The sequence below is a fragment of the Centruroides sculpturatus genome, unplaced genomic scaffold (genome assembly GCF_000671375.1).
Source record: "Centruroides sculpturatus isolate CEXI.00-Female unplaced genomic scaffold, Cexi_2.0 scaffold814, whole genome shotgun sequence".
NCBI classification, from domain to species: domain Eukaryota; kingdom Metazoa; phylum Arthropoda; class Arachnida; order Scorpiones; family Buthidae; genus Centruroides; species Centruroides sculpturatus.
The window spans coordinates 43,900-65,496 of NW_019384989.1; the positions used below are offsets into that span (position 1 = coordinate 43,900).

The 21,597-nt window shown below is 29.1% G+C and overlaps 1 protein-coding gene and 1 long non-coding RNA gene across 3 annotated transcripts in view; both read left to right on the forward strand.

Moving 5' to 3' along the window:
- Window positions 1-763: 763 nt before the first annotated feature.
- The window catches only part of LOC111632972 (adenosine kinase 2-like), a 39,349-nt gene continuing 18,515 nt past the window's right edge, over window positions 764-21,597 (forward strand). For both annotated transcript variants that reach the window (XM_023377488.1, XM_023377489.1), the window contains exons 1-2: window positions 764-944; window positions 15,661-15,735. In XM_023377488.1, the coding sequence (XP_023233256.1) occupies window positions 931-944; window positions 15,661-15,735 (89 nt within the window). In that variant the 5' untranslated portion in view covers window positions 764-930. The remainder of the gene's footprint in view (window positions 945-15,660; window positions 15,736-21,597) is intronic.
- LOC111632973 lies at window positions 957-9,600 on the forward strand. Its single transcript, XR_002757980.1, has 2 exons — window positions 957-1,461; window positions 7,332-9,600. It is a non-coding gene; the product is annotated as an uncharacterized LOC111632973 (long non-coding RNA).

Sequence of the window (21,597 nt, forward strand, 5' to 3'; positions counted from 1 at the left end):
GCAGATTCTCAAGAAATCGTAATATTGTAGAAGAATCAACCCGCTACTGTTCAAATATTCCATAGCAAGAAGAAGAAGAAGAAGAAGAAGAAAAAAAGGAAATATGATGTTTTGAAGTATTTTGAAACATTCTGAATTAATAATTTTAAATTTATTTTATAGACTAAAGGAATTTAGTAAATGAATTTTTTCTTTCTTCGCGTTAGGGTTATTTAGAATAAACATCGATTAAATTCAGACTTTGTTCATAATATATTTTTATAATAATNCTGAAGAAAAGAGAAAAGCAATTGACATTAGTCAGATTATTTAACCTCCACAAACAGAAAAAATATGACTAATAAAAATGCAAGACTGCACTTTACTTTTACTATGTTTACTATTACATTTAATACTTTTTTACTATGTTTACTATTACATATAAATAAACATAGTAAAAAAGTATATATTTTTTATTTTTTGGGGTCTCCGGAACGAATTAATCAAATTCCCATACAAACCTATGGTAAATTGATAATCGGATAACGAACAAAGTCTTGGAACGGATTATGTTCATTAACCTACATTTTAATATTCCAAAGGTTATTATTTAATAGATTTTAACAAGAAATTCTCAGTAAATCACGATTTTGTTATTTAATATTTATATTAAATTACAAAATCGTGACCGGCTTTTAAAAATATCATATTACAAAATTCGATTTATCAAAAATAATATAAACATATCCAGGGTCATTTTCTATCTGATTATATAATTAAAGATTAAAAGTGGTCATCTCCGGATGTCTATTAAAAAAAAAAAAAAAAAAAATTGTCGGTCACATGAATCAAAGATGGTCTGTCGACATCTTCCTTTACGTCATTTCCTGTTAAAGTATTCAGCTGTATCCAACCGCTTTGCGCTGTGGACCACGTGTTCAACTACAGAAAATGAGTAGTTTAAGGTAAGATTTGGGAAAATGGGATTATTTTGAGACGAGAAACTGTTTTTAAGTTTACTTACTCGTATTTAATGATATAATACGATGATCTCTGTTATAAATTTGGATAAGATAATTATCGAATTGAAGATAACATCCTTTTATAATTAAAATTTTATATATTTTTTAACGTGCAGATACAATAAATGTATGATTTTTATGTTTTTATGACACAGATAACGAAACTAAACAATTTTCATAGTTTAGTCCAAAGTCTGGGTTGTGTTACTTCAAAAAGAAAGTGTTAATCAAGACAAATAAGGAACATTTTTATTAATATAACTTTCATTTGATCTATTTACATTTTTATAAAGTTATTATTGTTATTAAAAGAAAATTGAATACATCTATAGTCAATTCTCCAGATGTGAAATGTTTTTATCATCACGTAACTTTATCATTACATTTTTCACAAGGTAATCTTCATGTAATTTAGAAAGAATAAGAATAATTGATAAAGAAGATATGAAGTGAAAAATAGGTAAATCCTTTTCATTTTTTAATGAAGTTATTAATGTTATATTAATGTTTAATGTGGATGATATCATTTATTGTGACCATTTTAAGATGCAGTTCAAATAATAATAATGTTCATATAATAATGTATTTGATTAAATAAATACTACTAGAAAATATTTACTAATATAAGTAAACATGTAACTAAAAATTTAACTAACAATAAAATTTAAATTTTAAATTTTTTGTTGTGTGTTTACTGCATTTTTACAAATATAACCTTGATTGTTAACTTCAATAATAAAACAATGCTGTCATGATTTGCATAATACAGTGGGTGATCGGATAATGAACACTTTCGCGAAAGATTTTTATGATCGGATAATGAACACTTCACTGCACAAACATAAAAAGAAGCAATGAAAATAGTAAATACCAATTGATTTTCCTTTTGTCTTCAGGTAACTTTTTGGAGCACGGGAGAAGTCAATGTTGACGCTCAACCTGATATATACTGATCAGATAGTATTCCTCAAACTTTGAAATACTCCCTTATAATTCCAGCCTTTTATTTTTCTGACAAACAATTTTTTTATAGTATTCGCGAGACTGTCGGGCAGGCACTCATTAAGTTTTGTGTCGGTTTTTATTTTTGAAAGGTGAAAGTATAATAGCAAAGGTAGAGAGTGGGCAGAAGATATCTGATGTTGCTGGGCAGTATGGCTTGAACAAATCTACAGTAGGGTGCAGTTCAATATTATCTAAGAAAGATACAGTATAATTAAGAAAACTCAAGCAGCTAAAGGAGTAACAAATATCACATCTGAGAAATAAAGAACATTGAAGAGCTCATTATGGAACCTGAAATGGATCTGACAGAAGAACACCAAGAACTCTTGAATGAAGAACACCAATAAACTCGGCAAGATATGTTTTATTATGAAAAAGAGGATTAATGCCGATATCTGCTATTAATTAAAGATCTTTTGAAGAAGTGGGAGATGTCAGATCAATGGTTGATACAAACCAGGTTGAGGTTAATAGGCTTGGGGATCTCTACAATTACAATGCTATTAATTCTGAAAATCCTGAAGAAAAGAGAAAAGCAATTGACATTAGTCAGATTATTTAACCTCCACAAACAGAAAAAATATGACTAATAAAAATGCAAGACTGCACTTTACTTTTACTATGTTTACTATTACATTTAATACTTTTTTACTATGTTTACTATTACATATAAATAAACATAGTAAAAAAGTATATATTTTTTATTTTTTGGGGTCTCCGGAACGAATTAATCAAATTCCCATATAAACCTATGGTAAATTGCAGGGCTGTGGAGTCGGAGTCGTGGAGTTTTGTGTTTTAGTCGGAGTCGGATGGTAAGAAAAAGTCGGAGTTGGAGTCGGTAGATTTTTACGTGACTCTACAGCCCTGGCAGGGCTATGGAGTCAGAGTCGGAGTCGTGGAGTTTTGGTGTTTTAGCCGGAGTCGGATTGGTAAGGAAAAGTCGGAGTTGGAGTCGGTAGATTTTCACGCAACTCTACAGTCCTGGCAGTGCTGCGGAGTCGGAGTCGTGGAGTTTTGGTGTTTTAGCCGGAGTCGGATTGGTAAGGAAAAGTCGGAGTTGGAGTCGGTAGATTTTTATGCAACTCCACAGCCCTGGTAAATTGATAATCTGTTAACCAACAATTCAGATAGCAAACAAAGTCTTGGAACGGATTATGTTCATTAACCGATCACCCACTGTATTTAAAAGAAAGGATTATAAAATTTATTATCTATTGTTTAACTTATTTGGAACATCTTTTTAATAAAATTTGCATAATTATTCTAAATAAAATTCATTTGGTATATGTTATATGTCATTTTAAAATTTGTAGAATCTCTTAAATTTTAATATTTGTTGACTTGTCGGTTTTGGATTTTTCTTTGCTTTTTTGTCTCAATTCTGGATGTTACCCTCGGTAAATACAGTATTTGATTTGTTTGAAAATTCTCTAATAGCAGATGACTTTCAACAGTTTATATATAGATATTTGTAACATTCTTATCTTTGAAATAAAATTACAGTAGACTCTTGCTAATTTTGCCTTGAAATTATTTACATACCCTCCAGTGTGATTATTTGTGATTCCATTTTCATGTAAATGTTAGTCGTGTCACACATCCTGTTTTCCTGTTGACTGAAGTTTCATTTCTGTATACATCATTGCAATGCAGAGCACTATATTATTTGCATGTCTGCCTTCAAAAAAGAATCAGTACTGAAGGATGATAAGTCATGTCATTCATTGCCACTAGGCAGACTTAGGCCTATATAACCTTGCTAGTAAAGTATTTGAGAAAACATTAAGATAACTAATATTTTTATATACATATAGTTTATACATATTTAATTGAACGTATTTATTATGATTAAAATTTAGCGTGCATATTTTTGCTTTATAAAAATTGAGAGAGTTAATAATTATTTTAAATAAGTATTTCTTACACAAAAATTATCATCTAGAATTATGTCTTTGAATTCTTACAGAAAAGTAGAAAAGCTCTCAATATCTGGGTGAAATTTTGAGAACTATGGATTTTAGTTTGCTTTGAGCATTTTTCTAATATATAAAATATTGACTTGTCAATTCCATTTAAACACATTATGTCAGTCATTAATGAAGTTATTAATGAAAACAATTAGGATAGGAATCTAGGTTTCATTCTGATCTGAAAGTTGTAATTTTTTTATGGGCATTTCAGATCATATTTGTTGACTTCTTTACATGTCAGGTCTATCCATAGTAAGTAGAATCCAGTCTAGCTATAAATCCCATTGCATTTGATTTCTTATGAAAACAAGTTAAATTAGCATACATTCTTAATTAAAAATATTTTTGCTAATATTTAATAATTTATTTTAAATATTACAGTAGAACCCTGATTATCCAAGCTAATGTGGACTGATGCTACATTAGGTAAATGAAAAAATTGAACGAAACATGCAGCTGCAATGATTTTGAATTCAAAGGATACCACAGTATGCTTACTTTTTCTGCTGATTGTGATATTCAAGATGAAGATTATAAAGATTTTTTAAAGATATATCAACACACTGGCAGATGTGATCAATGATAGTGACACTGACACTGACAATAGGTGAATAGACAGGTTATGTTCAGTTGCAAAAGGATGAATGACTCACACTCATATTCTAACAGTGACCATCTCCTTGACTGTTAACTCAGTGTAGTTGAGGTTAAAAGTACTACAATATTAACACGATTAATTCACAGCAAAGCTTTTATGAAATATAAGAAATATGGTGTATTATCACTTACTGATTGTGTTAGATAATATAAAACTTCAGTTAATTGGGACTTCACTAATAGGGTTCTACTGTATTTGATTTTAATTGTATTTTGGAAAATTGTGGCATTTGGATTAACTGAAGATTTTGTGAAATAATTGGTGTGTTATCAAATTACTATTAGTAAACTTTATTTTATGATAACTAAAAAATTAGAAATTGAATATAGGGCTGGCTGAGGTAATAAAGGCAGGGGAATATGGGATTGAATCCAAGTAGACAAAGAAACCTAGGAATTTTTGATGGGTGACTTGTTCTATTCTGCACATAACCAGCTGCTTCCATTATGGACCTGGCTGAACCCATGATGGGTGTGATTGGAAGGTATTCATAGTGTCCACAAGACAGGAGGAGTGAAAGAAGGAAAAATAATTGAATATATAGTAGTCTCTATAATTTGACATACATTGGAATGGTGGGTGTCAGATTACAGTAGATTGTTGAATTACTGAATTTTGTATGTATGTATTTACTGTACAGTAAAAAATTCACTTGGTTTACAGATTAGCTTATCATATGAATCATTATTGTGACTGTTTTACTGACTGCATGGTTGTTTATTGCACATGCAACTGATAGTAAATATGTACATCAGTTTGTCTCTTTCACATACATCAACAAGAATAAAAAAAATTTCATGTGCACTGTCTATGGAGCATTGAATTACTGGACATGTTGGACTGTAAGGATTCTAAATTATATATTTTGTTAGTGCTCTGTAAGAAAAAGATTCCACAAGAAAATAACCAAAAATGTAAATGAATGGGAGGTGTGGTACAGTGTGACATCACCCCAGGAAGGATAAAAGTCCTAGGGAAGTGAGTCTTGATGAGGTAGAGCTGCAGCTAGCAAGGAACGACAGTGCCCTGTGAGTTACTAATGTACTAGACAACTGATGTTTCTAGAGACAAGTAGAAACGAATTGGAGTATAGGACCTTGTTAAATCTAGAAATTAGTCAGTTTGACTACACAAGGGGTGGAAATAGTTGGGACATTGCTATTCATACCTTAGAGGCTGTTTTTGTACAGTTTGTTTTCTTTTTGGTACTATCAAGAGTAAGTAGTTGAGAAGTGAATAAACGTAATTTTTTTTTCTGTCTTGACAATTAGTCCCGTCAGTTCTGAGTTTTCTGCATTTAACAATTTGTCCATTATTCTGCAATGAACATTTTACATTGGTTCCTGCACCAAGTTTGGGAACAAATTATCGACTGAACCTCTACTTTTGTTTGTGTAGCATCTGTTATGACATTTCCAGGTCTAGAAAGAAAGGATGTTTCAGGACTGGCAAGTGATAGACTATAGAGAATATAAGAGTTAAACTCTGTAATTGAATAGCCTTTATAAGAGTTAATACAAGAGGGTGTTATCAACAATTAATAATAATCATATTATATTAATTGTATTGTTTAAATGTATTTAGAAACTAGATATAAAATTACTTCCTGTTTTTTTTTATCAAATCTGTCAACTGAAATAGGATCTGATCTAATATAGATGTTAAAATAAAATTCATTCCTTGTACATTCTGGCAACAAGTTTAACAACAAAAACATTTTCAACCTAAATTTAGAAGTCTTCAGTTGTCAAATTATTTAATATATAAAAATTTGAATGAAAAAGAACACAAGGTAAAATTTAAAACATAAAATAGAACATATAAAATTTAAATACTATGGAAAATAAAAAATTAACAATAAATTAGCAATAAACATGAAATTGGTGGGAAAATAATAAAAGCTTGACAAAGTTAGAGTTTGTAAATACATCTCTATGTGATAGTCTCCAAGTAATTCATATTTCTCCAGTTTACACGATAGTTCCATTATAGATGCTAAGTATTTCAAGACCATAATATAAAAATTTTTGAATTGTTGATATTACTATTTATAATAATGTTTAAGAATAAAAATTTTAGATTGCATTAATAATATAATAGAGGATGAAAATGTATAGTAAAATATTGATATACAGTAGACCCTCGAAAACTCGGCCTAATGTGGACCGAAGGGTGGCCAAGTTTGTGAAAATGCCGGGTTATCGGGAATGGGGTTAAAAAAGGATAAGTATGCGTGTTTCCTCAGAAAATATTGTACTGTACTTGTATGTATTGTTTGCTTGAGAATACAACAGAGAATAAACTGCCCAAATACCCTTAAACAAAGGAAAAGTACGTCCTTTATGAAGGCATAGAGCCTTTACTGCATGAAAATGAAAATTAATGAATACACTGTGTACAGTAATTTACTTGATAAGACAGACCTCAGAAAAATACTTTGAGGCATAAAGCTGTCTATAATGAAAATTAATTAACTAAGGATTTTTTTTGCCCTGCCAGGGTGTGGCCGAGTTATCCGGAGTGCCGAGTTTTCGAGGCTCTACTGTATTTCCAATTTCCAATATTTTACTAAACTAATATTATTTTATCACTTACTATATTAGAATGAATAAATTAATAGATTATTTAAGAAAAATTACAGCAATATAGTGAATTTTTTCATATATGTTTTACCTATTTAATTTTTTTTTCTAGATTTGATCTTAATATGTTTTGACCTACAATAAAGAGAAGAAAATCAATTTTTAGAGACATGAAGACAAATGCTGTTCTGAAGCTGTACCGATGATCATTATTACTGAACAGATATTTAAAATTTTTAAAAATTGTGTAATAAAAATTCTTTAATGAAGAAAAAATTGAGGAAACAGAATATATATATATTTATATAAGATAAAACTTCTATAAATGATTGTACTTGCATTAAGTTATTGTATATACAGTTGAGCCTGCATAAGTTGTCATAGGTATAACTAGATACCGTTGGTTAAGTAGTCAGTTTTCTGTGGTCCTAGCTGACTTACATAGGCATTAACATTAAAAAACTCTGGTTTACTCAACACTGTTTAACTCGTCACCACTGGATAAATCAACATACTTTTTCTGTCCCATACTCGTCTAGATGTCTGATGCTGTATGTCAACTCCCTTCCTGAAAAAAAATGAGTTCACACCATAGAGCTTAATGTCACAGCAGAATCTGATTTTGCATTTTTTCACCTTTCATTCATTCATGCATTATTTGCAACAAGTGTTTCACATTTCTAATAGAAATGAATATCCAAAAACTAACAACACTTACACTGAGGAAAAATACAAACGAGTATCTGAAGTTGAATGTAATAAAACTTCACAAGATGAATTTGCAAAACAAAAAAACCTTCCAAGAACAACATTGGTGGGAATCCTGAAGATAAAAGAGGAAATTAAGAAACTTTTTCTTGGGTCTTCATTGTGGCTGTCTTGAATGCCAGAGAAAGTCTCTGTAAAAAGATGCTCTGTTATGTTGGCTAAAGCAAACTTGTTCATTGAATCTTCCTGTTTCAGGGCTGATACTGAAACAAAAAGCAATGGAAATCACTGGAGTACTTGGAGTAGAAACCAACTTTAGTGCTGTGATGGATGGTTAGAGGGATTTAAAGGTTTCCACACAAGCTGTGTGGAGAAAAAGAATCTGTTGATATGACTCTGTTGGAACTTGGAAAGAGACAGTTTTACAAGTGATCGAGAAATCGTATAAACCAGAAAACATTTTCAATCTTGATGAAATGGGACTTTTCTACAAATTTCTTCTGGAGAAAACCACTATGTTTAAAAATGAGTTGCCATGGCAGAGCAAATCAAAGCTGCGAGTTACAATCCTTCTTGGTGCAAACTCTGATGGCTCTGAAAAGCTGAAGTCCTTGTTATAGGAAAATCTTGACTGCCCTGATGTTTCAACAGAGTGAACCTGTCATATACAAGGCAAATTCGAAAAGTTGGATGACTTCCAAAATTTGGGAGAATTCTTCACAAATATGATTCCCAATTTGTTAAGCAAACAAGGAACGTAGCATTCGTTGTTGACAACTGTCCTGCTCATGGAAAAGTTGAAGGACTATAAGTGATTAATGTATTTACTCTACTGTCGAATACCACTTCTGTAGTGCAACTGCTGAATTAGGGTATTATTCAAATGTCATTATTGGAAGAAGCTTATTTTGGATTTGATTCATGTGTAGAAAGTGGAAAATTGACTGACATTTCCCTATTAGATGTGATTCATTACATGAAGGTTGCTTGGGAAAATGTAACATGCTTAACCATTGCAAACTGCTTTAAACATGCAGGATATTGTTATACAGTGGCAGTTCAAGATGAAGATAAGGGTGAAGAACAGAACGTTCAATTGGATGAATTGCTGTGACATTGCTATGATCTATGAGAAACTGCCTCTGTTGATGAAACCGACTACAGCACAGTGGATGATTGCGTGGAGGTGTGTTACTCAGTGAGTGTTGTCGATATTGTCACAGAAATTCAGGATGAGAATAATGAGTCTGGAGGTGAAGAGAAGAGAATGGAACACTAGAAGAGCTAAACCCCAACTAAGATTGTGTTCTGATTTCAAACTAACTAAAACTGATGCACTAGAGGCATTAAGAATCATTAGATGTTACTTGCCAACAATTGCAAAGATGAAGTTTTCAAGGTGTTCATGATTGTTGAAAAGAAAGTCAAGACAGTTAAGTGCTCAAAACAAACAACACTAAACGAATTTTTCACTTTATCATCTATAACATTATTGTAAATGGAGTACACAATGTATTGTAAGCTATAGTTTACTGTATAAAGCACTACTGTTTTCCTAATTGTAGTTTTATGTTTTTGTTTTTTTTCAGTCATGTCAGATAACTTGACACATCCACTTTCCCTTGAGGTGTCGACTTATGCAGACGCGACTATATTTAGAAGTCAGATGCTTACCATATGCATAAATAAAAAAGATTGGACTTATATTTCCTATAATTGCATTTTATTATAATGTATTAATGATTATAATAAATAATAAAGTAAAGAGGATATATTTTGTTACAAGACAAATATGTTACAACTCTGGTGTAAAAAAGAATTCAAACTTATCAAATTATTACTCAAAGAATTAAGTATTTCTTCATACTTAATTCTTTAATAAATAGTAATTTCTTCATACTTAATTCTTAATAAATAGTGTCGTAAGTGCAAACTATAATATTTCATTGTGCTAATAGATATTTTTAAAAGCATTATTTATAGTTAAAGTGGCCAGATGTACTGATTTTAAAGATTGTGTTCTGATTTCAAATATATACTTAATTTCAAAGTTGCACTGATTTAAAAAAGCATGCTTGAGTAGTTCTCCCTAGCAAACATTACATCCCCTTTATCTGTGTGATTGGCTGTGAGCAAGGAGAGTCTGTCAGTCTTTTCCATGAACTACATCTTCTCTACAAATCCCACTCTACATATCTACATCCCACCTCTTCTCTAAATATGTAAGTCAAGTCTCCATTCCAAAATAATGTAGTCAGACAATATTGGTTATGATTGTGTATGTTGGGTGAGTAGTAAATTTTAATGCTATTTAGTAAAGTATCATTAATATCAGGGTACTTATTGGAATTCCAGTGCCACATCTAAATAGATATTTTATTGTATTTCAAATTGAATATGCTAGAAATTTTAGACTAAATTAATTAAATATTCTTAAATTTATAATTGAACAAATTCTGCAATATACTATAAGTTTTGTATAATGCATAATCTTTTAGCATTATTTTATATAACTTAAAAAACTATAAATCAATAGAAACTAAAATTGTTTTATGTTCAAGAATGGCTTATGCAAATTTTTATCAAACAAAATTGTAATGTTGAATATGACTAATGCATCACACATTATACTCTAAAGCCACATTCTAACCAAGACTATTGAAACAATGAACAGGAGACACTATTATGAAAGATCCACATTTATTTTTAAAAAATTCTATGTATAAAATTGTTTACAATATGCATTTTGGCTGGATACATATGAGATATATAGCACTAGAATGTTTCTACTCTCCTTTATTTAATAAACTTCTTCCTTTTCAACATTGTTCCATCTGCCACCATTTGATAACAATGAACTTATTACAAACTTTGTTTTATATAATTAACAATTTTGAAAATAAGCAGCTATATTACATAATATATATTGATATAAGCACTGCATTTGATTCTGTATTAGCTAATATTCTTCTTAACATACTACATAAATATGATATTGATCCTGTGATTCAATCTTGGTTCAACAATTATTTCTTATTAAGAACTTATAAAATTAAAATACGTGATTATACTTTCCTTGATTTTGTTCCTTTATATGGTATTCAACAACGATCTATTCTTAATGGCCTTTTTTCGTTTTCAATATATTTAATTCAACTTCAATATATTTAAATCAACTCATATTATAACTTATGCCGATGACATGAAAGTAACCTGTTCTGATCCATCTATCTTAGTCTGATATCTATTTATTAATAAATATGTTTAAATCTGCAATGAATTGATACAGAAAAAACAGTGATTATGTGTTATGCTTTGATTTGTAATCCTCCATTACCTGTTTTTTACATTGATTCTAATCCAATTAATTACGTAACTTCTATTTGCAATTTAGGCATAGTTTTTGACACTTGCTTTCAAAAATCATATTGATAAACTAGTTAAATCACTGCTATCAGACAAAATTTTATGGCGATTTTGTAAGCCCATCTTTAATAAATGAGTATTGTGGACCATTTTTTATGATAATGCTCAATTTTGCATTGATTATAGATTGCCTATCTGGTCAATGGCTGCACCTTCCCTTTTACACAAGATTACTACTGCTATTAATAAGATATAACTCACATTTAACAGAATGCGTAATCTGCCTTTCACTATTGACTCTAATATTGCTAGAATTCACCTGGGCTTCCTGTCTTTCTTTGAGAGAATTAAATATTTCAATCAGTTAAAATATTATAAATATTTTAATGCTCTTATTTACTGAGATTGGCTTTTGCTTCAAATTCCATTAAGAAAACTTCACTCATTTACTTACATTTTTACTCCTTTTTATTCTCTATCCCAGGGGTCACCAAACTTTTTTCATAGTGAGCCAGATAACTGAATGATGAGTGCAGGCCACAACAGTGAATACACAAAAAAATAAAAACAACCAACATATTTATTTGCCAATACACAAACATGATTGCTGCAGCAAGCTTGTAATCTCTTTTCTTAGAAACTTAATTTCAGGGCCTTACACAAAAACTGCTCTGATATCCAAAGTCACCAAATTTTTCATTTCACTGATTTTCCGTAAAAATTATATTACTGTCAGATGCAAAAATCAGACTGGACCACTTCCAGCATTTTTACTTACTATGTAGAAAAAATAAAAATAAGTGCAAGTTTATCTAAAAACTATGATATTTCCATATAAATAATTACATTTTACCTTATTTGTGGCACAGTGCAGCAGCAGGCCGAATAAACTGACCTCACGGGCTGTAGTTTGGTACCCCTGGTCTATCTCAATGACCTTTTTTCTACAATATATTACAAAACCTTAATCACTTTGATGAATTTTTACATCTTGATTTCCCTGATTTTAAATTAAATGTAAAAAGTGCTGTATCATTTTAAGATTTGTTACATGTTTTTATTTGTTTTTTTTTTTTGTTTTAAGGGGTGTTGTTTGTTTTTATGATATATGTTTTTGTAAGGGGCAGAAATCAATTGTCTATCCAGATTTTTTCCTGTAAATTTAATGAAATTAATAAATTGTTTGTAGAAAAAAGAAATTTAAATTAACAGTCATAAAATACAGATTTCCAGAATTTATTTGCTTATTTCAGATACTAAAAACTTTTTTACTTTAAAATTTACAGACATGAAATAGGTTAAAAATTACTTGTTGCTAATGATTTGGTAGTTCTGCGAAGTCACTATTGATGATAATGACCAAATACACAAAAGCAGAATATATTGTAGAACAAAGTGTTTTTTTATGGAAAAATATATTCAATCTAAGTCGTCAATTATTGTACCAAAAAAAAAATCTATATGCCATTATCCTGGTGTTATTTATTTAAACTATTTTTACTTTTGTGAAAAGATTTAATCTACAGGACTATGAATAGACAGCAGAAAAGGACGTGCAGATGCTCCAAAAGAATATGGAAAAGAGAAGGCAAAATGTTTCTAAAAACACTGAGATTGTTGTTAATGATAGTGGCCAAATACCTAATGGCAGACTATAAAGTACAGCAAGAGTGTTTATTATGGTAAAATACTTTTCATAAACTATCACAACAGAAATTTGTTGTATTTGTCACAAATAACACAAACACTAAAGAAATTATGAATAAACCAAAATTTTTACATATTAATGTTTACATTCATCTACAATGGGTATTGTTGGGTATTATCAAATACAAACTGAACATATTTTTTAAATGAAAATTCAAGAATGGACATGCACAATGACACCACAGTTCTCAGTGCATTTCAACAAATGCCCACCAAACTGCAGAATATATTTCTCTTTAAAATTAATTGCTCTGCCATCCTTAATCACCTTGCAGGCCACTATGTGATGTAATAGACTAGACTCTTCAAAGTTGATCCAGATGCCATCCTTCTCTGCATATGCAGACAGATGCTGTGTTGACCATCTTTTTGGTGTTTTAGTGATGATGAATTGTGACAAGCTCATTCATGTGGCATGTAATAAATGATCAAATTCTACATATATTTAAATATTTAGTTCTATCTTTTAATTGCAGTTCCAATTAATATTCACAGAAACAGCAAATTTTTGAATAGACATATTAGTACTCATAAATTTAGTAAAATTCCTGTTTGAATGTTGCTTATACTGTGTAAACTAACAAGATGTAGCAAATATTATGCAAGCAAGTTCTATGTATTACATTATATTGCAGTATTCTCCCCCAAGTCAGTTTTAGCTGATTGATCAATCAGTTAAATATTTATACCAACCAGTTAAAAATATTTATTTAGCAATTATTATTTTTAACCAGAGACTACTAACAATTTAGGATAGAGTACATATGGTGTCATTAACTGAAGTTTGTAAAGAAGTTCAATAGTAGCCAGTTAACAGGTTGTATACTGACCATGTAAAATTTCTTTCGGAGAGAACACTGATACTGTAGCCATTGTTAAATGAAATAAAATGAATAAAAATGAAGCATACAAGTTAATATTTATTAATGTTTTAATTAGAATATGACTTTATTCTAATTTCAATTTGGACCTTAAATTTTTTACTGAAAAGTTTGAATCTGTGATGTTCATTTCAAAATAATATCTTTAGTAGTGATGCTTTTTTTGTCTGTTTTTGCCTTGTGAGAACTAAGAGGGCCTTTTTTTCAGACATGCAATAGGACAGCCAAGTGGCAAGGGACAGGATCTGACATATCTGGGACAGTCTAACCCCTGAAAAATTCCTAGGTTCCCTGCACAGATTTGATTCCAGGCCTCCAGAATGGTAGGTTGATGCCTTTACTGTCTTGGCCATCCAGTCAGATAGTAATGGCTTTCCTCAATCAAATAATTAGTATTTGAGTGATTTCAAAAATTAAATGAATTATTCAAATCTATAAAATTCCTTCAATGAATTATTCAAATCTGTAAAATTCCTTTTTTTTAAGCTAAATTCTTGTAATTTCTGACATATAAAAGTAAAGTATTACTTTTCCTTTTTTGGCATATAAAATGTGAAAGTTCTTAAACTATTTTTAAAATTCTATTATTAATAATGTCATATTTAAATTAATAAGTTATTTGTAATTGTATTTAAATATATAATTTTAAAATTATTAAATAGTCGAAATGTTTTTATTATAAATAAATAGTTTAAAATCTGAAATTGTTTCAATTGCCATCAATAAAGACACAATCTACATTACTCAATTAGGCATTGCTTTTACAGCACATAATAAAATTAGTAAACTGTGTAATGTAATGTAATGTTTCCCAATGGAAGCAAAAATAATTTTTTGACAAGAAACTTTAATCTTAGGGATTTTTGTAGCTTTTTGAACAATTTTTTCCTTTATTTTAACATGTTAAAATAATAATAATAAAGGTTAAAACAATGTTAAAATTTAAATGTTAAAAATTAGAACACAGCTATATTCAAAAACTGTTAAAAAGATAAAGCTGTTTTTTCTATTTTTTCTGTTCTATGCAATTTTTCCTGACGACGGCCTCTGAAAGACGGCCGAAAATGTTTGAACATTAAACCCTTTTTTATTGTTCGTTTGCTGGAATTAACACTTAGGTGTGAAGTGGTTGTTTTAGTATATATTTCCAGTTTGTGTATCAGTTTTTTATGTCTAATATACCAAAATGGGCAAATAAACTATTTGAATGAACCCTTCACTTATTTTAAGTTTGTCAAAATCCAACTAACTATAAAAATTAAAATTGGTTTGAGTAAAAATCTTTTTTTTTTCTTTTTTTTTTTTTTTCAAATAGAAAAAATTTTTAGAATTNTATTTTGAAATAAAATTTTATTTTGAATCAAGAGCATAAGCTAAAATGATAATTTGGAAAATTTTAATCATAAATATTATTAAAAGAAAGCCATTAATCATGCTAGTTTAAATAAAATTGTATCTCTGAAAATGTTATTTTGACAATTATTAATCAACAACAAATAAATAAATTTCTTGTTGTCTTAATTTTCATTAGTTTATGGCTAGCAGATTTTAGATCTAGCTACTTTAAACAGAATAAGTAACTAATATATGTACTGTACAGATAATTCATAACCACACTTAGTTTATTAGAGAAATAGAGTAGACTAGTAAACTATAGTGCTATAGGGATTAGACAGTTTTCACTAAATAAAATTGAATCATTTAATGTCAATCATGCATTTCAAATCTGCTTTTAAAATCAGTACTTCAATAATTTGATCTGATTATATATTTTTTCAGGAAAGGAATTCTGTTAGGTTTAGGTAATCCCCTTCTTGATATTTCTGCTAATACTGATGAAGATTTTCTTAAGAAGTAAGTTTAATTCATATTCATATAAAATATATATATATATAATTCAATCATTAAATTATGTATTATTCAATTACATTTCTCTGTAGTAATATAATTACAGAGATAAATTTTATATAAATTGTAATTATCTGAATAAAATCAAGAAATCTATTAACATCTGATGAATCTGATTTAAGTAATCAAGGATAGATTTAATAAAGATTATTTATTGTTTGAATTTATAAAATAAATTGTTTTAATTAATCAACAAGATAACTAATTCAATTAGAAATATAAAAATAAACAATTCTTAGTGTAAATACCATTCTAACATCATAGTATAAATATAATATCAATCATCTGTTTATCCATATTTAAGAAATACAAAATTAATTTCTTTGGTAGATAGAATGCAAGTTTGATTTCCACAGATTTGTTACTGAAAAATATGAAATTGATTTTCTAAAATGTGGAGAGCATATACATGTGCATACTTTCCACATTCTATTAATACATTACACAATTATATTTTTGATGATTTTATTTATTAATGAAAATTATTATTATTAAAAATTATTTAATTAGCCATGCATATATTTCTTAAAATTACAGTAAGTTCTGGTTTTTTAGGATTGTGTTTTTTAAACAGTTTTAAGACCTATTAGGAATGGAATAACTGTTTTTACATGTATACTGTGTAAGCTTTATATTTCAAAAAATTATACTTATTTATGCTAAACAACTTAACAAATAGTAATTATTTATTTATTGATTAATATCATTTAGTTTGCAGTGATTTATTTTGTTAATATAAGCAATGAACAATAGGACAATCAATGGTAAAAGATTCAATCAATTGATCAATTCTCTTGGGACCAGTGCCCATTAGAATCTGATGAAGTCCTTGTCAGTTCCTTCCATGTCCAACCCTGTGCAGCATTATAGAGGTCTTTGGAGGCTTCTTCCACACCAGACTGATGTCATCAATCCACTTTTTGTGAGGTCTACCAGTCCTGTTTCTGCCATCTATGAATCTGAATACACCAGGGTCTTTAATCCTCTTTCTGAGTTCATTCTGCATACATGTCCAAATATTTATAGCTTCCTTCTGTAGTCTATAGGATAGTTTCTTTGGGTTTCTTGTATAATCTTTTCAGAGTTTCCATTCTTTGATCGAGGCAAAGTGTATGGTTGTGGTTTGTTAGTTTTTGTTTGAGCTCTTCTTGATATTTATTTCTTATGTTATTTGAGCTCAATTTATCTAAATTCATTTTCTTAAAGAAATTCCCTTGGTGTCTTCATTTTAAAGTTGGCTTAAGGTTGGCTATTATTAGGCTATGATCTGACTCAATATCAGTGCCTTAGAACAATGGCTCCCAATTAGTGGTATGCGTACCCCCGGTGGTACGCGATATTGCATGAAGGGGTATGCGTGACAATCTAAAATCGGTCGATTTAAAATTTAAATGCACGAGATGAAGCAATCAAAAAAAATAATGGGTGGACCATCAAAAATTCGGCAATTTACAACATAATCTTGAATGCACAAATTTGTTTATTTATAACTAAAAATATTCTCGAAATTTCATCAAAAAATGCATTTGTGACAATACCTAAACGAAATTCTTACGCGAGAAACAAAAATTGTACAATTAACACAATTTGTGTTAATTGTACAATTATCATTATTATCGTGTCAGCAAAGCAACAATAAAATATTTTCTAGCATTTTGCGCAACATACCTCTGCGAGAGCGGATTTTCGGCCGTGACAAACGTGAAAACTAAACATCGTCACCGACTTCGACTCGAAGACGACTCAAGACCAAAGCTGACCAAAAAGCGACCAGATTTTACAAAGTTGCGCAAAGAAAATCATGCACATTTGTCGCATTAAAATTAAATAACCTTATGTTATTTTCATTATTATTAGAATTGTATTTTAAAGGTAATAAATGTAAAAAAAAAAACTTATTCTATTTATCACTTGCTGTCTACCCATGGCTTCGCCCGCATTATATAGAATTTTCTCGTGTGAGTAAGATATTTTCTCGCAGTAAAATGTGGCCTATGTTCATCTCCAACATGTAGGCTATCTCTGTGCCAAATTTTATTAAAACCTGTTTGGCGGTTTAGACGTGAAAAGGTAACAGAGACAAGCAGACAGAATTACCTTAGAATTTATAATATTAGTATGGATTAATATGAATTTCTGCTATAAGGGGTACGCGAGTTTGAGCTCTTTCTTGAAGTGGTACACGGGAAAAACTAATTGGGAACCACTGCCTTAGAATAGTTGAATGACTGAACCCCATCTGTTACTTAAGAAGATAAAATCAATCAAATTTTTAGTTTTTCCATCCACTGATTTCCATGACCATTTTTAGCATGGCTTTTGTTGAAATCATTAATTGCAGATTAGCAGATCTTGTTCTGTAGCAAACTCTAGAAGCATCCCACTTTTTTCACTTCTGTCACCATACCTGAATTTTCCCATTATTTTTTCCCATCCCTCATTTTCTACACCGATCTGTGTTCCAGTTTCCTCTCTGTTATAAGCTTACTATATAGTAATTACAACTATTTGTGTAATTAATAGAAGACAATTTGAATACTTAACATTAAATCATCTATTTTTTATTCAGTTTTTACTAATATTGTACTGAAATTTGATATAGTTTTCAATTTTAATATTCAAATAATTTTGGTTTGTTAGATTGTTAGAAAATCACAATGATTAAATTAATTGAAATAGTTTTGTTGATCTGCTTAAAAAATATATTTTAAATTTAATCAAATATACATGTATATTTGATTAAATTTAAAATANGATGGACACCCTGTATATTAAAATTATACCTGCAAATTGTGTAGGCCTTGACATGTCACTTTTAGATACATGTTTAAATTTTTGAAGTATATCAAGCTGAGACTGGACTGAATGAAGATGTTGCCATAACTATAATAGAATTGAAAAATAATAAAATTAATTTCATATAATAAATTATATTCTAGATATTAATTGAATTACAGTAGAGTCCTGTAAATTCAACTTAATGTGAACTGAGATAGTGAAGAGTTACCAAAAATGACGAGTTTTATGGCTAGCGATGATACTAGTCTAAATAGTGAAATTTTCATAAAGATATTATATATACAAATGCATATATGTATTAACTATGTACCAATAGTGACTATTTCTATTTATGGTTAAATTTTAATTTGAAAAATATTGGCTATTCAGTGGTTACTTTCAGGCAGGGACAAATCCTGACCAAAATTTTTGAGCATGCTGAAAGTTATTATCATTAGTGCTAAACAATAGGCAGAAACGTTATTCGGTATGAATAAAAAAGTATGGACTATTATAAAGCCCATTATATCTATACATGAAATATATTATAATGAAAAATATTAAAAATTTATGATGATAATTCAAATTTTAGGCCCTTGACTCTGGGAGCCCAGGGCTTAAACCCTATTAATTTCTATATAGATCTGTCCCTATATACAATATATATATGCTGACTGGGTACTGCAAGCTTTCAATATGATTTGGCTGTGTTAAATGCTTCAAATGACATCATGCACATGTGCTTGTTTGCTGTGGCAAACTTCCACACAAGCAAACGATCAAGTTCCCACAAGCATGGCACTGACTTAAAATGGCTAACTGCTAGCTGTCAATGTAAAAGCAAACACAAATGATAAAAGAATTTATACGTTAGAATAAATTATTATTGGCATATTTGTTCTCATATAAAAACTATATTGACAGTCAAAACTCTCTCTTAAGCATGCGGTGCATGCTAAGCAAGCCCAGAGAATTTGCCCCTGCTCTTTCAAGTTAGTGACATTCGTGCTGTGGGTTTTGCAGCAGCATCTTGAAAAAAGACATATTCTTTGTTAATGTGTGGAATTGACGCTATTATTAAGTATTGTCAGTAAATAACAAATAACTTATTTGATCCTAGTATTAAGTTATACAGCTAAAAATTATATTACAAGTATTTTTTTAACATGAAGTTTTACAGAATGTTGAGTTAATGAGAGTCAAACTCTAACAATTCTAATCCAATTTTCTAGTACTTAATTTTAAAATTAGTAATCAGTTAATATTTCTCTCAGATGAATAAAATATTACTGTGAGTTTTCTACAGAAACAAGAACTGAAACCAGTACTTTGAAATGTCATAAAAAGATTTTACTGTTGAAATATATTGATATAAAAGTTTATAATATATTTGAATTATTTATACATAAACATCTTATTCTATTTACAATATTGAATTTTAACTGAATTGTGTTATTGAAAAAAATTAAATAAACAAAAGATATAAAGTAATCATAGTTAAATCTGTAACTTTGTTTTTATAGATGGTTAATAATATGAAAAGAACAAATAAACTGAGTCATGTTTTTATAAACTATAGCACAAAATTTATAGTTCATTAAAAGACTTGTGTTTTTGAAATTTATATTAATATAAAAATATGAGAACTTCAAATTCATATTAAACTTATCTTAAAAATGTCTAATTTTTGTCTTAAGTTAATGACAAAAAAAAAAATATTAAAAACTAATAGATTCAAATTACAATAATCATATGATTTGCATTGAAGCTTTAAAATGAAAAACTAAAAATGATTTTTTTTTGCCAGAAATGAATCAAACTAATTGTTTTTTGAACTGTAATCAAATATAAAAGAAATTTATAAAGCATTTGATTCTTATAAAAATCAATGCAAGCTATAATGTCCACTTTACTCCACTCTTCTATTTGGCTGAGAATTAAAATACAGTGGAACCTCGCTTAATGAGAACCTTGCATAACGAGCAAAACAATTTATAAAAAATTGCCTTGCTTAACGAGTGATGTTTCACATAATGAGTGATGAGGAGAGAGAAAGTCTCGAACTGTGCACATGCTCTGTCAGTCTGTGTTTAGCACTCGTACTGCTAGCATCTTAGTGTCACTTGTGATCACGTATTTTTCCAAACTTGTGTTCACACACATTACTTTTAAACATCAACAACCATAGCCCATTATATAATAAACACGCAAAACAATATGCCAAATTCTTTATAACCTTTACATAACCCATGTAAAGGCAAGGCTATAATTAAATATTAGAAATGAATTAATTTGACTAGAGGTAGGCAGTTATGCTGCCATCTCATATTAAATTTAATGACCAATTCCAAATTAAATTTTAGAAATGTCTGAATTAAAAATTAACTATTTATAATTATTAAATTTAATATGAGATAGAAGCATAACTGCCTACCTCTAGTCAAATTAATTCATTTCTATTATTTAATTATAACCTTTACATAGCCCAAGAATTTGGCATATCGTTTGGAGTGTTTATCAAACATATTATCTGTGATTTTTTTGTTTTCTGCAAATCGAATTCTGCTAGAAGAAAAGATGATGATGATTCACTCTTCTTAACAATGCACATTGTACAATTTTCTTTGAATAAATGTTATACAAAATATTTGAGTATTTTTTTGGTGTGGAATGCATTATTGTATTTTACATTAATTTTTATGGGAAAAATTGTTTCACTTAACAAGTGTTTCGNTCTTTTTCAGAGATTTTCTTTAGTTACTTTTTTCATTTTATGGATTTAAAAGAAATATAGTTCATGTTAAAATGATTTTTAATTATTACTATGAAAATTAGAAAAAATAGAATATTTTGACTTATATCATATTTATGTTAAACACTTAGATATATCATTTTTTTCTTTTAATCAACAATTACACAGTCTTAAAGATGAGTGTGATCCAGACAAAATCTTTTAATGTTTTCCAAGAATTAAGTGGTAGTTTAATGTGGTTGATAAATAGATTTAAATCTATGCAAATCTATTAATAA